The sequence below is a fragment of the Heteronotia binoei genome, chromosome 13, assembly GCF_032191835.1.
Source record: "Heteronotia binoei isolate CCM8104 ecotype False Entrance Well chromosome 13, APGP_CSIRO_Hbin_v1, whole genome shotgun sequence".
NCBI lineage: Eukaryota > Metazoa > Chordata > Lepidosauria > Squamata > Gekkonidae > Heteronotia > Heteronotia binoei.
This window is the reverse complement of record NC_083235.1, coordinates 312,442-329,093: the sequence shown is the minus strand read 5'-3', so window position 1 is coordinate 329,093 and position 16,652 is coordinate 312,442. Positions and strand designations below refer to the sequence as shown.

The window sequence follows — 16,652 nt, the reverse complement described above, 5'->3', positions numbered from 1 at the left end:
AGGAAAAGTTGAAGGAGCTGGGCATGTTTAGCCTGGAGAGGAGGCGGCTGAGAGGTGATAGGATCACCATCTTCAAGTACTTGAAGGGCTGTCATCTGGAGGATGGTGCAGAGTTGTTTTTGGTTGCCCCAGAAGGTAGGACCAGAACCAATGGGTTGAAATTAAATCAAAAGAGTTTCTGGCTCAACATTAGGAAGAACTTCCTGACTGTTAGAGCGATTCCTCAGTGGAATAGGCTTCTTCCTCAGGAGGTGGTGGGCTCTCCTTCCTTGGAGGTTTTTAAACAGGCTAGATGACCACCTGATGGCAATGAGGATCCTATGAATTTAGGGGGAGGTATTTGTGAGTTCCCTGCATTGTGCAGGGGGTTGGACTAGACCCTAGAGGTCCCTTTCAACTCTATGATTTTTACTTAATTTACGAGAGAGAGGATGAAGTTGGGGTGGTGGTGGTGGAGATTAATTTGCTGTCACAGAAATTTCTGGCTTCCAGCCTTCATCTGTGCTTGATAAGGACACACCCTCCAGATCTCTGTCATGTTTGACTACTGAGGTGTCAAAGGATTTCTCAGTTCTCACTCTCTCACACACAGTTAGCAAGCACAGCAGACATAATTTTAGCTCACTGATAAAAAGGTCTGGTTATCTCTTCCCTCCCAATAGACATGTGATGTTTGGGGAAACCTTCCCTTTCAGCTGCTTCAGAGGAAGCGAGAGAACAGGCTGCCCCCCCCCCCTGCGGATGTGAATTGGTGGTCTGGGGGCTCTTGAGCATTGGGACCTGTGATTGTCTTTGCAGGCCGCACAACCACCAAGAAGACTCTGCAGCTGCTTTGGATGCCCTCTCTGGATGTGAGACTAGGCTGAAGAATGGCGCAAGTGCTGCGTATGGATCCCGGCTTCCCAGGTGGGTTGGCCAGCTCAGGAGGGTGGGTGGGCAGGTGGGTGCTCACTCTGCAGCTGGGGCTATTAGAAGGCCCTCTTCCCTTGCTTTGAGAGACACGTCAGGGAAGGCTGCTTGGCATCCTTGTTTTGTGGATCTGAGGCGGGGGGGGGGGTGGTGCTGATGGGAGGTGGGATGGAGTCGGGGCTCTCGTTGTTCATGGACAGTGTAAACAGTTTGCTTTTTCACCCAGGGCTCAATAAAGTCCAGCTGCATTGATATCAGAGTTAGCACAGTGTGCCTGCTGCCTTGGCAAATGCTAAGCATTGAGTCTCCTTGGTGCTTCTGAATGCCAGGTAGCTGGATCCCGTCTTGGAGGCCCACCTGCTGAGCACATGCCCTGCTCTCACTTGGCCTGGGCACCACAACTCAGTGCTGTACTGAATCAGAAAAGGAACAGTGGCTCCGTGGACACTCCAGCGCTTTCTGTTTTGTACTGGTAGCTTGTCAGATCCCAATTGCGTTGATAAGAAAATGAGCAATTAACAAAAACAGCCCAATGAAAAGAGTTTTTTGCCGTTTCTGGAAGATACCTGGAGTTTGGTTGAGCATCTGGTTGAGGCAAATCCATAATTGAGAACTGGTCACCAAGGAATTAATGCCTCTCTATGTGTTACCTCATTCCTGACTTTGTGCATGAATGGGGAAACCTCTCTCAGGAGAGCCGTTACTAGGACTGTAGATTAAACAAAGCACCAGATCGATACTTTAACATTTACATTTGCAGATAATAACAGTTGATCTGCTAAGCAAGCAGAAATTAGGGGAGGGACGGTGGCTTAGTGGTAGAGCCTCTGTTTGGGAAGCAGAAGGTCCCAGGTTCAATCCCCGGCATCTCCAACTAAAAAGGGTCCAGGCAAGTTGGCGTGAAAAACCTCAGCTGGAGACCCTGGAGAGCCGCTGCCAGTCCGAGTAGACAAGACTGACTTTGATGGAGCGAAGGGAGTCTGATTCAGTAGAAGGCAGCTTCATATGTTCATATGAACAATGGATCTCCCAAAACCTTCAGGGGAGAGATGGTGGCTCAGTGGGAGAGCATCTTCTTGGGAAGCAGATGGCCCCAGGTTCAATCCCTGGCATCTCCAACTAAAAGGGGTCCAGGCAAGTAAGCGTGAAAAACCTCAGCTTGAGACCCTGGAGAGCCGCTGCCAGTCTGAGGAGACAAGACTGACTTTGGTGGACCCAGGGGGGTCTGATTCAGTAGAAGGCAGCTTTAGAGGCTCATATGTTCAGAATTGTAGGGCTTATTATATTATTATTGATGATTTATATTTTTAACATTAACATTTTGCTTTTAACATAAAATATACCATACTGTTTTTACTAAGTGATCTGCCTTGGGCATGTTTTTGGGAAGCTGGCAGTTGTTGCTGCAAGAGATCTGCTTTGCTTGAACAAAGATGTCCTCTGTTCATGGGGGGGGGGGGGCGGGGGAGATGGTAATGCCATAGAGGGTCCATAAACACCCCAGTTGCTCCTAACTTAAAACCCTCCATGCGCAACTTCAGTTTATTGATGTATTAAAACATTTGTGTCCCTCCTTTCCTTGTAGTTCTACATCATGTTCCTCAATCTTGACACAGGTTGCACAGAAGCACTGTGGGGTGCTGGGAATGGTGCCGCTGACCTCTTTCCTCTTTCTGTTGTGCAGGGAGAGCCGACCCCACCTCTGCTCTGTCCTTCCATGGGAAGGGTCCGGAGGCACATTATTCAGTGGAGACCCCCTACGGCTACCGCCTGGACCTGGACTTTCTCAAATACGTGGATGACATTGAGAAAGGCCACACCATCAAGCGCATCCCAGTCCACCGCCGGCCACGCTACAGCTCCCTGCCCCGGGGCTATGGCTACACTGGCTCTTGGTGGACTTCCACGGAGTCGCTGTGCTCCAATGCCAGCATGGACAGTCAGCACTCCTCCTATTCCTACTGTGGGCGCAGCTTCTACCCTCAGTACAGCCACGCCATGTCGAGCGGCTTCAATGCCCGTGTGGAGAAGACCTTGCTGGATGCCCGGAAGAAGCTGGAAGACCAGGCTGGCTCCGGCGAGGAGGACAGGCCCGGCGGCAGCAGCAGGGCGAGCGGCCTCAGGAACCTGGGCAGCAGCAGCAGCTTATCCGGATCCAGCAGCTCCTTGGTGGGAAGCCAAAGCCTGTCCCGCCAGGCTTCTTCCAACGGCACACAGCAAGGCACTGCTGGGCAGTTCACTCCGGTGGGTTCTGGGCTGTCCACCCCCGTCTCCCCGACCCCCGGGCACCTCCAGCACGTGCGGGAGCAGATGGCCGTGGCCTTGAAGAAGCTGCGCCTGCTGGAGGAGCAGGTGAAGATGGTGCCGGTGCTCCAGGTGAAGATCTCCGTGCTGCAGGAGGAGAAGCGGCAGCTCAGCGTCCAGCTCAAAAGCCAGAAGTTCCTGGGCCACCCGGGGGGGCTGGGCAGAGGCAGGTCCAGGGGGGAGCTCTACATAGACATTCCGGAGGAAGGGGCGGAGGGCAGCGCAAACAAGAAGGAGGTGAGGTCAGTGGCCGTGGGGAGGTCGGCGGAAGAGCCGGAGGGGGGCAAGTGTGATGTGGCCGTGGCAGTCAGGGAGGAGGAGCTGGGCTTGCTTCCCCCGGAGGAGGAGCGGCAGAGCCCGGTGGCCACACAGGCCTTGTCAGCCAAGATTGTGGTGCTGGAGAGGCAGCTGAAGAGGGCCCTCCAAGAGCTCCAGTCTGCCCACCAGAGGATGGAGCAGCAGGGGGCCAAGGAGGACAAGTGGACATCCACGGGGAGTGGCCTGAATGGCCTGCCAGAAGGGGGAGCTCCAGAGCAGCAGGAGGCTGGAGGGTCCCCCCTGAGGCACCCCCAAGAGGTCAGTGTTGAGGTTGTCCAGGTGGGAAGTGAGCCCAGGGTTGCCACGAGCACTGCCACGGGGCTGGACCACAAGGCACACAAGGCACAAAGCTTGGAGACAAAGGAGTCCGGCTCCAGCCTCAGCTCCTTGGCAGGCAAAGATCTGGGAGCCCAGGAAGCCACGATGCCGCTCTGCCCCACACATCACAGCAGAGAGGTGATGGAGACCACTTTCCCTGTCCACGCCGGCCCTGTGACCACGACGGCCACGTTCCACTCTGTGAAGAAGATCAGCATCATCAGCGCAGAGGAGGATCGGATGGGAAGGCTGGGAAGAGGTAGGGGAGAAGTCACAGGAAAGAGCGGCCATGTCTCCTCCCACACCCAGAGTGCTGAGAGATCCAGAGGGTAGGAAAGGGCAAGAGTGGCTGCCGGGGAGGGGCTCTTGGGAGTCACTGGGGTCTGCAGAAGGACGCTCCTCCCGGCCCCTAGCCTTGGAGGTGCTCCTGGCCGTGCTCATGAGACAGAAGGAGGGCAGCCTGGCCGTGTGGAACAGGTGCCCTGCCGGATGGCTCTGCTGAGCGGAATTCAACTTAGCCCCATCAGGGCTTCATCGCAGCAGCCAAATGCCCACCAGCCCAGGAGGCCTGAGAAAGATCCCACCCTTGAGGAGTCTCCAGGGCAGTCGTCGTCATCTTCCCCTTGCCTGAGCCCACCAGCCATCCATGGGGAGTTCTCAGTTCCACAGACAGCGAAGCCCTCTTTGCCAAAGCCCCTCCCCTCTGACAGGCTGCCCTGTGGGAAGAGAGGCTCCCAAAACAGCCTCTGAGGTTCCCAGGACGAGACCAAAGAATGTTAGTATGGAATCTCCTGGCCCTCTCCCGTTAGGGCCTCTCCTCTCCTTCCTGGCTGGGACTGGAAACCAGACCTGGGCTTCATTTGGCTGCTGGCTGTGGGATAGGGTTGCCAACCCCCAGGTGGGGGCAGGGGATCCCCCCGCTTCAGGGTCGTCAGAAAGCGGGGGGAGGGGAGGGAAATGTCTGCTGGGAACTCTTGTTATTCCCTAGGGAGATTTATTCCCATAGAAAATCATGAAGGATTGATCCGCGGGTATCTGGGGGGGCTGTTTTTTGGGGTAGAGGCACCACATTTTCAGTATAGCATCTAGTGCCTCTCCCCAAAATACCCCCCAAGTTTCAAAACGATTGGACCAGAGGGTCCAATTCTACGAGCCCCAAAAGAAGGTGCCCCTATCCTTCATTATTTCCTACGGAAGGAAGGAATTGAAAAGGTATACTGTCCCTTTAAATGTGAGGGCCAGAACTCCCTTTGGAGTTCAATGATGCTTGTCACAGCCTTGATCTTGGCTCCACCCCTAATGTCTCCTGGCTCCACCCCCAAAGTCTCCTGGCTCCACCCCCAAAGTCCCCAGATATTTCTTGAATTGGACTTGGCAACCCTTCCGTGGGATGAGCTGTCTCGAACTCGGTTTCTGGGCCTGGGATGTGGGGGGAGGAGGGTGCTGTTCAGTGCTCTTGGTGCTGTGCCAGGTTTTCGGGTGTGGTGGACCCACAGGAGGAGAATCCAACTGCAGGTCCGAAGGCCTCGGAGTTTGGGAGGAGGCGAGCCACACGTGGCCATGCCGTGTGCAGCTGCTGCGCCTCAGGTGTCGAGGGCAGGGCTGTAGTGGTTGCTGTGTCTGACACAGGAAACGAGGAGACAGCGTGTTGGCATCTGAGCCGCTGCCTGCCGTGGGGACTCCCCAGGCTATGTGGCCATCTGGTGGGGCTCCTCTGCTGCTCCAACAACATGGAAGCAGCAGGGAATGTGACGTGGCCTCAGCTGGGCATCCCTAGGAAAGGGGAGGGTGTACTAGTGAAAAGAGGGCCAGTCTTTGAGTTGAGCAGCTAATAACTGATTGTTCAGTTGACCAATTAAATTTTGCCTTGCCTGTAACTTCAAAAATGGCTTTCCTGTTTCAGAAACCCCCGACTCCCTCGGCATGGAGCAGGCAGCTCTCGGTCCCTCCCAGCGTGAGCCTCGCTCAGATGCACCAAGTGAGCAAGAGGACCGAGGTAAGGAGGCAGGAGGGGTCCCTTGGCCGTAGCATCCTCTGCCGCGGCCCCCTCTGACTGCTGCTGCCCTTCTCCCATTTCCCCATAGCTGCAGTCCCAGCAAGGACCCGGCCAGTCACAGAGGTGGAGGAGGTAGACGGCTCCACAGACCTTCCTGGGGGTTGCCAGAAGAACCTGCAGTTGGTGGGAGTCAATGGCAGGTATGGCAAAGCCTTGGTGCTGCAGCACCACCCGGGGGAGGCTTTCCGGTCCATTCCGGACTTCTGGAAGGGAGCTACGGCCTCAGGCTACGTCCAGTGGGCAGCTTCTCTCTCTCTCACACACACACACACACAGACACACATGCTCCTGGTGTCCAGTTGAGCCCTGAGCATGGCATGTGAGGCTTTGTGGGAGCTGGCTTGGCAGTTTCCTCTCAGTGCAGCTTTCAGACTGTGCCGCCCTTCCTCACGTGACGCCTCATCCTCCGTTCCCTCTGCAGGAGTTCCAAATGGACAGGGGAGATTGGATGGGCCAGAGCTGCTCCCTTGGGCTCTCCCCTCTGCTCTGGGCAAAGTGTCCTGGCCTTGTTTCCTGAGCCAGTCTGACCTTTCTTCTCACTCGCTGTTGCCCCTCCCAGGTACGACTCCTCCTCAGAAGACTCCAGCACGGCAGAGAATGTCTCAGACAATGAGAGCACGGAGAGCGAGTACCACGAGGCAAGCGACGGGCTCCTTGCAGTGCAGACCTCTGCGGCTGAACCCCCAACGTCCCCTCGGGCAGCTACAGAGCCAACTCCTCCGGGAGTCCCCACTGAAGGGGAAGGAAGACCAGCGACCAGAAGCAAGGAGCAATCCGGCAACACTGGGTAAAAGAGAGCTACCCTTTACTGCAACTGCGGCTTCCCTTGTGGTCTTCTGTGCAGTCCTGCCTTCGCCTGCACCCTGATGCAGGACTTCACAGAAGCCACAGTGACCATCAGCTCTCATGTTCAGGGCTGCCAACTGGACTCTCTGCCCTTTTCATGGTTCAGCCAGACGACCTGACTAACTGCTACATCTGAAAGGCCCCCTGCACATATGCCCAAAGGCATGGGTTCCTTAGGTCCAGGCTGTAGTGCATTTCTGATGCCAAGTGAAGAACAGCAGGAAAAGGAAGCTGGCTATTGTGAACTCTCTAAATTTTTATAGCTTTTCAAAGAATGCTGGAAGTCCATTTCTGATGGGTGGGAGGGATGGAGAGAGTTGACAAAGAGAACTTTCCTCTCCCTCTCCCAGAACACTAAAACTCGAAGGCATCCAATGAAGCTGATGGGCAGGAAAGAACATAAAAGAAGCCCTGTTGGATCAGACCAGTGGCCCCTTCAGTCCAACACTCTGTGTCACAGAAGAACATAAGAGAAGCCCTGTTGGATCAGGCCAGTGGCCCCTCCAGTCCAACACTCTGTGTCACAGAAGAACATAAGAGAAGCCCTTTTGGATCAGGCCAGTGGCCCCTCCACTCCAACACTCTGTGTCACATAAGAACAGAAGAGAAGCCCTGTTGGATCAGGCCAATGGCCCACCCAATCCAACACTCTGTGTCACATAAGAACATAAGAGAAGCCATGTTGGATCAGGCCAGTGGCCCCTCCAGTCCAACACTCTGTGTCACATAAGAACATAAGAGAAGCCCTGTTGGATCAGGCCAATGGCCCATCCAGTCCAACACTCCGTGTCACATAAGAACATAAGAGAAGCCATGTTGGATCAGGCCAATGGCCCAACCAGTCCAACACTCTGTGTCACATAAGAGAAGCCATGTTGGATCAGGCCAGTGGCCCCTCCAATCCAACACTTTGTGTCACATAAGAACATAAGAGAAGCCATGTTGGATCAGGCCAATGGCCCATCCAGTCCAACACTCTGTGTCACATAAGAGAAGCCATGTTGGATCAGGCCAGTGGCCCCTCCAATCCAACACTTTGTGTCACATAAGAACATAAGAGAAGCCATGTTGGATCAGGCCAATGGCCCATCCAGTCCAACACTCTGTGTCACATAAGAACATAAGAGAAGCCCTGTTGGATCAGGCCAATGGCCCACCCAATCCAACACTCTGTGTCACATAAGAACATAAGAGAAGCCATGTTGGATCAGGCCAGTGGCCCCTCCAGTCCAACACTCTGTGTCACATAAGAACATAAGAGAAGCCCTGTTGGATCAGGCCAATGGCCCATCCAGTCCAACACTCCGTGTCACATAAGAACATAAGAGAAGCCATGTTGGATCAGGCCAATGGCCCAACCAGTCCAACACTCTGTGTCACATAAGAAAATAAGAGAAGCCCTGTTGGATCAGGCCAGTGGCCCCTCCAGTCCAACATTCTGTGTCACATAAGAACATAAGAGAAGCCATGTTGGATCAGGCCAATGGCCCCTCCAGTCCAACACTCTGTGTCACATAAGAACATAAGAGAAGCCTTGTTGGATCAGGCCAATGGCCCATCCAGTCCAACACTCTGTGTCACATAAGAGAAGCCCTGTTGGATCAGGCCAGTGGCCCCTCCAGTCCAACACTCTGTGTCACATAAGAACATAAGAGAAGCCCTGTTGGATCAGGCCAATGGCCCACCCAATCCAACACTCTGTGTCACATAAGAACATAAGAGAAGCCATGTTGGATCAGGCCAGTGGCCCCTCCAGTCCAACACTCTGTGTCACATAAGAACAGAAGAGAAGCCCTGTTGGATCAGGCCAGTGGCCCCTCCACTCCAACACTCTGTGTCACATAAGAACAGAAGAGAAGCCCTGTTGGATCAGGCCAATGGCCCATCCAGTCCAACACTCTGTGTCACACAGTGGCCCAAAAAACCCAAAGTGCCGCCAGTGGGGCCAGGACACTAGAAGCCCTCACACTGTGCTCCCCCCAAGCACCAAGAATACAGAGCATCACTGCCCCAGACAAAGAGTTCCATCAATACCCTGTGGCTAAGAGCCACTTTTGGACCTCTGCTCCATATGTTGATCCAATCCCCTCTTGAAGCTGGCTATGCTTGCAGCTGCCACTACCGCCTGTGGCGATAAATTCCATGTGTTAAATACCCTTTGGGTGAAGAAGTACTTTATTTTATCTGTTCTAACCCGACTGCTCAGCAATTTCATGGCCCATGAGTTCTTGTATTGTGAGAAAGGGAGAAAAGTCCTTCTTTCTCTCCTTTCTCTATCCCATGCATAATCTCGTACTCAGGTGACGTTTCTCCAAGCGAAAGAGCCCCAAGTGCTTTAACCTTTCTTCATAGGGAAAGTGTTCCAAACCTTTAATCATTCTAGTTGCCCTTTTCTGGACTTTCTTTTGAGGTGTGGTGACCAGAGTTGTACAGAATACTCCAAATGAAGCTGCACCATTGCTTTATGCAGGGGCATTATGATACTGCCCCTGCAAGACACTGGCTGATTTGTTTTCAATTCCCTTCCTAATGATTCCCACCATAGCATTGGACTTCTTAATTGCAGTTGCACACTGTCTCGACATTTCCAGTGAGTTATCAACCATGACCCCAAGGCAGAGAGCCAGTACCAAAAGGAAATGCTACTTGTGGAATTGGCTGCCAGAAGATCTCTCTCTTGGTCAGTCTCCACCAGTTAGGATTTTTGGCCCCAGTGTGCATTACTTTGCACATGACAGATGACACTTTGCACATGGCCATGTTGATGCCCACTTGCTCAGCCTCCACAGATCCTTTGGAGTGCCACTCAAAAGGAAATACTACTTGTAGAATTGGCTGCCAGAAGATGCAGTGATGGCCAAAGGCATAGACAGCTTTAGAAAGAGAAATTAATAGAGGACAGGTCTATCAGTGGCTACTAGTCATGGTGACTAAAGGGAACCTTCATGTTCAGAGGCCCTAATCTTCTGAATCCCAGAACAGCCAAGAGGCAACATCAGGAGAACGCCTCAGCCGCTGTCCCTTCTTACTGCTCCTCCAGAGGACCTGCCTGACCACTCTGAGAGACAGGAGGCTGGACTAGAGAGAATATTGGTCTCATCTAGCTGGGCTCTTCTGATGTTCTTAAAACATCAGAGGAATGGTTGCTCACTGGCTTGGTAAGCAGTGGCTTGGCAAGTGGCTTGGTAAGCAGAAAGTGCCAGGTTCTATCCCTGGCATCTCCAACTAAAAATGGTCCAGGCAAGTAGGCATGAAAAACCTCATTTGAGACCTTGCAGAGCCACTGCCAGTCTGAGTAGACAGGACTGACTTTGATGGACCGAGGGTTGTATTCAGTATAAGACAGCTTCATAGGTTAATAAAAGAGGAAGGCCTCAGCCACTGGGCCCTGTTGTTGGCCCTCCAGAGGAACAGGTTGGCCACTGCGTGAGACAGGAGGCTGGACTAGATGGACCCTCACTGGTCTGACCCAGCAGGGCTCTTCTGATGTTCTTCTCAGGGGAAGGCCTTGGCCTCTCTGCCCTATTGTTGGCCCTCCAGAGGAACTGGCTGGCCCCTGTGTGAGACAGGAGGCTGGACTAGATGGACCCTCACTGGTCTGACCCAGCAGGGCTCTTCTGAGGTTCTTCTCAGGGGGAAGGCCTGGGCCTCTCTGCCCTGTTGTTGGCCCTCTAGAGGAACAGGTTGGCCACTGCGTGAGACAGGAGGCTGGACTAGATGGACCCTCCCTGGTCTGACCCAGCAGGGCTCTTCTGATGTCCTTCTCAGGGGAAGGCCTTGGCCTCTCTGCCCTATTGTTGGCCCTCCAGAGGAACTGGCTGGCCCCTGTGTGAGACAGGAGGCTGCACTAGGTGGACCCTCACTGGTCTGACCCAGCAGGGCTCTTCTGATGTTCTTCTCAGGGGAAGGCCTTGGCCTCTCTGCCCTATTGTTGGCCCTCCAGAGGAACTGGCTGGCCCCTGTGTGAGACAGGAGGCTGGACTAGATGGACCCACCCTAGTCTGACCCAGCAGGGCTCTTCTGAGGTTCTTCTCAGGGGTAAGGCCTCAGCCTCTCTGCCCTGTTGTTGGCACTCCAGAGGAACTGGCTGCCCACTGTGCGAGACGGGAGGCTGGACTAGATGGACCCTCACTGGTCTGACCCAGAAGGGCTCTTCTGATGTTCTTCTCAGGGAAAGGCCTCGGCCTCTCTGCCCTGTTGCTGGCCCTCCAGAGGAACTGGCTGGCCACTGTGTGAGACAGGAGGCTGGACTAGATGGACCCTCCCTGGTCTGACCCAGCAGGGCTCTTCTGATGTTCTTCACAGGGGAAGGCCTCGGCCTCTCTGCCCTGTTGTTGGCCCTCCAGAGGAACTGGCTGGCCACTGTGTGAGACAGGAGGCTGGACTAGATGGACCCTCACTGGTCTGACCCAGAAGGGCTCTTCTGATGTTCTTCTCAGGGAAAGGCCTTGGCCTCTCTGCCCTGTTGTTGGCCCTCTAGAGGAACAGGTTGGCCACTGCGTGAGACAGGAGGCTGGACTTGATGGACCCTCCCTGGTCTGACCCAGCAGGGCTCTTCTGATGTCCTTCTCAGGGGAAGGCCTCAGCCTCTCTGCCCTGTGGTTGGCCCTCCAGAGGAACTGGGTGGCCACTGTGTGAGACAGGAGGCTGGACTAGATGGCCCTTCACTGGGCTGATCCAGCAGGGCATGTAGCCTCATGGTCCCTTTGTGGGTTGGCTGCAGTGATCACGCAAATGGTGTCTTTGTCATGTAAGTCTGACTAGCTGCTAGATCCTAGAATCATAGAGTTGGAAGGGACCTCCAGGGTCATCTAGTCCATTCCCCTACGTGCTCTTTATTCTCTAAGGAGGAGCTGTGAACAAAAAGGTCTCCTCTTCCCTCAAGAAACCAGCCTCCCCCCACCTGATTTCCAGAGCCGTTTTGCGCTCCCTTCTTCTTTCCGCACTCTTTACAACTCTCCCCTTAAAAAGCTGTCTCCTGGGTCCTTTACCCTCTTCCTCTCCTCTCTCCCCAGGATGGGCCTCAGCCAGGAGCTGCTCTCAGCCTGTCGATGCCTGCAGAAGTACCTGGAGAGCCCGGAGGCATCCACGGAGGAAGCCACGGTATTTTGCTCTAGAGTTTTCTAAGGTGGTAAAGCACTTAGCTGTTGACGGTGGGACTTCCCTGGGTGGGTCTGGGGGAGATATTCCAGCAGGCAGCAGAGAGAACGTGTTACCTTGGAGAGGAGACCTCCTTTCTCCCCCTCTGCCCCATTTCCCAGACCAACCTCCTGAAGCAAAATTTCCTCTGCAGTGGGGCAGCCCCAAGGTACTGTAGCTCTCCCTCTGGAATGGGGGCCAGGGCCTGTCTCCCAGGCAGCAAAGTCCCCTTTGAGTTAAATTAAGCCACAAAGTGGCTTAGCATGTTCTGTTTCATGGAGGTGGTGGGCTCCTTTCCTGGGAGGGTTTTCAGCAGAGGCTAGATGGCCATCTGACAGCAATGGGGATCCTGTGAATTTAGGGGGAGGGGTTCGTGAGTTTAGAGTGGTTCCTCAGTGGAACAGGCTTCCTGGGGAGGTGGTGGGCTCTCCTTTCCTGGGAGGGTTTTCAACAGAGGCTGGATGGCCGTCTGACAGCAATGAGGATCCTGTGAATTTAGGGGGAGGGGTTCGTGAGTTTAGAGCGGTTCCTCAGTGGAACAGGCTTCCTCCTTGGGAGGTGGTGGGCTCTCCTTCCTTGGAGGTTTTTCAACAGAGGCTGGATGGCCGTCTGACAGTGATGAAGATCCTGTGAATTTAGGGGGAAGGGTTTGTGAGTTTAAAGGGGTTCCTCAGTGGAACAGGCTTCCTCCTTGGGAGGTGGTGGGCTCTCCTTCCTTAGAGATTTTTAAACAGAGGCTAGATGGCCATTGGACAGCAATGAAGATCCTGTGAATTTAGGGGGAGGCGTTTGTGAGTTTAGAGAGGTTCCTCAGTGGAACAGGCTTCCTCTTTGGGAGGTGGTGGGCTCTCCTTCCTTGGAGGTTTTTCAACAGAGGCTAGATGGCCGTCTGACAGCAATGAGGATCCTGTGAATTTAGGGGGAGGGGTTCGTGAATTTAGAGCGGTTCCTCAGTGGAACAGGCTTCCTCCTCGGGAGGTGGTGGGCAATCCCTCCTTGGAGGTTGTGGAGAAACGCCATCTGAGAGTGTTGGTGCTTCATCCAAAAAGGCAGGGATCAGTAAATCCATTCAGCAGGCTTTGTAGCCTTCCCCTCACTCCCCCCCTCCCTTCCAGAGCCAAACCAACAACGCTAGGGGGAAAGTCTCCTAGAGAGGCAGGAAGTGCTGTGGTTCTTGCCATGTGCTAGGCAGGAAGAGAAGTTCAGTTTGCAGCTGGCACTCGGGAAGAGAGGTGGCTTGCCTGTGAGCTCCGGCCTGTGGGGGAGGCCTGCTCAAGGAAATGAGGCCTCCAAGCAGCAAGACAAAGTAAGTCATCAAGAAGGGCAGAGTATGTTTAGAGCAGGGCCAACCGGATGCGTTTATAATCAACTTTTCTTTGTTATGCTGTTTGCTGTGCTGTGCTGTGCTGTGCTGTGCTAACTTTTTAAATGCAACTGTTTTTGTTTTGTTTTTCTTTCCCTATCCTTTTCCTTTTTTAAATAAATATATTTTTACTGTTTAAAATGCTGGCAGTCAAACTCTGTACCACATAGATCCCCAGACCGCTTTAGACCACGCTGTTTTTGGGAAGGGGGCCCCAGGGAAGGGGGAAGGCATGCAGTTGGATAAGGTGCCAATCCTCCAGGGGTGCCCCAAAGAAGTGCTGAGGTCTCTGTGAAACCCAAGTACAGGGTGGCAGAGGACCTGGAGGCCTGGCCTCACAGCTGGAGAGGGGGATTGGGAGTCCTGTTCCTCTCAATCTGAACCCCGGGACTGAGCAGGTGGTGGCAGCGCGCCCAAGGGGCAGGAGGAGAAATAGCTCCCTCCAGGAGTTGGCGACTCAATAGGGAGCTGACGGGACCGGGTCTGAAGGCAGAATCGGGCCGGTTCCGCCACAGAGGTTTTTAAACAGAGGCTAGATGGCCATCTGACATCAACGAAGATCCTATGAATTTAGGGAGAGGTGTTTGTGAGTTTAGAGTGGTTCCTCAGTGGAACAGGCTTCCTCCTCGGGAGGTGGTGGGCTCCTTTCCTGGGAGGGTTTTCAACAGAGGCTAGATGGCCATCTGACAGCAATGAGGATCCTGTGAATTTAGGGGGAGGGGTTCGTGAGTTTAGAGCGGTTCCTCAGTGGAACTGGCTTCCTCCTCGGGAGGTGGTGGGCTCTCCTTCCTTGGAGGTTTTTCAGCAGCGGCTAGATGGCCATCTGACAGCAATGAGGATCCTGTGGATTTAGGGGGAGGGATTTGTGAGTTTAGAGCGGTTCCTCAGTGGAACAGGCTTCCTCCTCGGGAGGTGGTGGGCTCTCCTTCCTTGGAGGTTTTTCAGCAGAGGCTAGAGGGCCATCTGACAGCAATGAGGATCCTGTGAATTTAGGGGAGGTATTTGTGAGTTTAGAGTGGTTCCTCAGTGGAACAGGCTTCCTCCTCGGGAGGTGGTGGGCTCTCCTTCCTTGGAGGTTTTTCAACAGAGGCTAGATGGCCATTTGACAGCAATGAGGATCCTGTGAATTTAGGGGGAGGAGTTTGTGAGTTTCTTGCATTGTGCAGGGGGTTGGACTAGATGATTCTGATTCATGGTGACTGGTGTCCCGCCCCACCCGCCCCCTGGCAGCCTTCCCCAAGCCCTGTCCCCGTCACATCTCTGGCTGCAGCCCTGCCATTTTGACAGTGGTTGTTCCCTCCCCTCCTGGTTGCAGAAACTGGCCTATACGACCGTGCTTCACTCTTGGCTGAGGCTTTCCTGCCACAAAGAAGCCAGTCCGGACGGGGTGTCCCAGCACTTGGACGCTTTCCGGGCCCTCTCCCCCCAGCTGCTGGAGTTCGTTATCAACATGGCGGATGCCAACGGGAATACTGCACTCCACTACACCGTCTCACATTCCAATTTCCCTGTGGTGGCGGAGCTGCTCAGGACAGGTACGTGGAGCGGCCTGGGGTCCCCTTGGAGCAGGACAGGCCCACCCGGGTGCAACCGGCCCTTCTGCCACGGACAAAGGGGCTCTCCTTTCCTAGCCACCCTGGCCACTGGGGCTGTAGCTGCTCCGCCTCAGAGCCCTCCCACCGGCCAAGGTCTTGGGAACTCTGCAGTATTTCCCCCATCCTGTAGGGTGGAAGGGGTGGGGATGGTCCAGAACTGGCTGCTGTCACACACTCGTAGTCTTCCTCAGTAAATACAAAGGCCTGGCCCATGTGGAGAGCACAACCACACAATGAAATCCACCGCAAGATCTCCTGCCTCCACCATTTTGACCCAAAGCCCTCTCAAATGAAAGCAGCTGTAATGGCCCTTGGAATAGACAGCTTTGAAGGGTGAATCAGATTCATGGCAGAGAGACCCATCAGGGCAACTAGTCATGGGAGCTAAGGGGAGGCTCAGAATCTCAGTGCTGGGAGACCACATCAGAGGAACTGGTTGGCCACTGTGAGACAGGAGGTTGGACTAGATGGACCCTCCCTGCTCTGACCCAGCATGGCTCTTCTGAGGTTCCTCTCAGGGGAAGGCCTCGGCTTCTCTGCCCTGTTTCTGGCCCTCCAGAGGAACTGACTGGACACTGTGTGAGACAGGAGGCTGGACGACATGGACCCTCCCTGGTCTGACCCAGCAGGGCTCTTCTGATGTTCTCAGGGGAAGGCCTCGGCCTCTCTGCCTTGTTGTTGGCCCTAAAGAGGAACTGGCTGTTCACTGTGTGAGACAGGAGGCTGGACTAGTACCACAAGTTAGGAAAGGCACAAACAGGCATAAGAAAAGGCCTTCGTGGTTAACAAACAAAGTAATGGAAGCTGTAAAAGGTAAGAAGGACTCCTTTAAGCGGTGGAAAACCAGTCCAAGTGAGATTAGTAAAAGGGAACACAGGCTGTGGGAAATCAAATGCAAGACTGTGATCAGGCAGGCAAAAAGGGACTATGAGGAGCATATTGCAAAAAACATAAATAAAACTTTCTTCAAATATATAAGAATAATAAATTAGAACAATAAAACTTTCTTCAAATATATTAGAAGTAGGAAACCAGCCAGGGAGGCAGTGGGGCCCTTGGATGACCATGGGGTAAAAGGATTACTGAAGGAGGATAGGGAAATGGCTGAGAAGCTAAATGAATTTTTTGCCTCCGTCTTCACTGTGGAAGATGAGAACTTTTTGCCCGCCCCAGAACCACTAATTTTGGAAGGGGTATTGAAAGACCTGAGTCAGAATGAGGTGACAAAAGAGGAGGTCCTACAACTGATAGACAAATTAAAAACTAATAAGTCACCTGGTCCGGATGGCATACATCCGAGAGTTCTGAAAGAACTCAGAGTTGAACTTGTGGATCTTCTAACAAAAATCTGTAATCTTTCATTGAAATCTGCCTCCGTTCCTGAGGACTGGAAGGTAGCAAATGTCACCCCCATCTTTAAAAAAGGTTCCAGAGGAGACCCGGGAAATTACAGGCCAGTCAATCTGACTTCAATACCGGGAAAGTTGGTAGAAACCATTATCAAGGACAGAATGAGTAGGCACATTAATGAACACGGGTTATTGAGGAAGACTCAGCATAGGTTCTGCAAGGGAAGATCTTGCCTCACTAAACTGTTACATTTCTTTGAGGGGGTGAACAAACATGTGGACAAAGGAGACCCGATAGATGTTGTTTACCTTGACTTCCAGAAAGCTTTTGATAAAGTTCCTCATCAAAGGCTCCTTAGAAAGCTTGAGAGTCATGGAGTAAAAGGACAGGTCCTCTTGTGGATCAAAAACTGGCTGAGTAATAGGAAGCAGAGAGTGAGTATAAATGGGCAGTC

General features: G+C 53.5%; 1 protein-coding gene across 1 annotated transcript in view; it reads left to right on the top strand.

The window, feature by feature from the left end:
• The first annotated feature begins 869 nt into the window (after positions 1-869).
• Positions 870-16,652, top strand: part of KANK2 (KN motif and ankyrin repeat domains 2) — a 28,656-nt gene continuing 12,873 nt past the window's right edge. The window contains exons 1-7 of the mRNA XM_060253223.1: positions 870-906; positions 2,594-4,159; positions 5,753-5,845; positions 5,934-6,141; positions 6,465-6,692; positions 11,767-11,854; positions 14,569-14,788. Of these exons, the coding sequence (XP_060109206.1) occupies positions 870-906; positions 2,594-4,159; positions 5,753-5,845; positions 5,934-6,141; positions 6,465-6,692; positions 11,767-11,854; positions 14,569-14,788 (2,440 nt within the window). The remainder of the gene's footprint in view (positions 907-2,593; positions 4,160-5,752; positions 5,846-5,933; positions 6,142-6,464; positions 6,693-11,766; positions 11,855-14,568; positions 14,789-16,652) is intronic.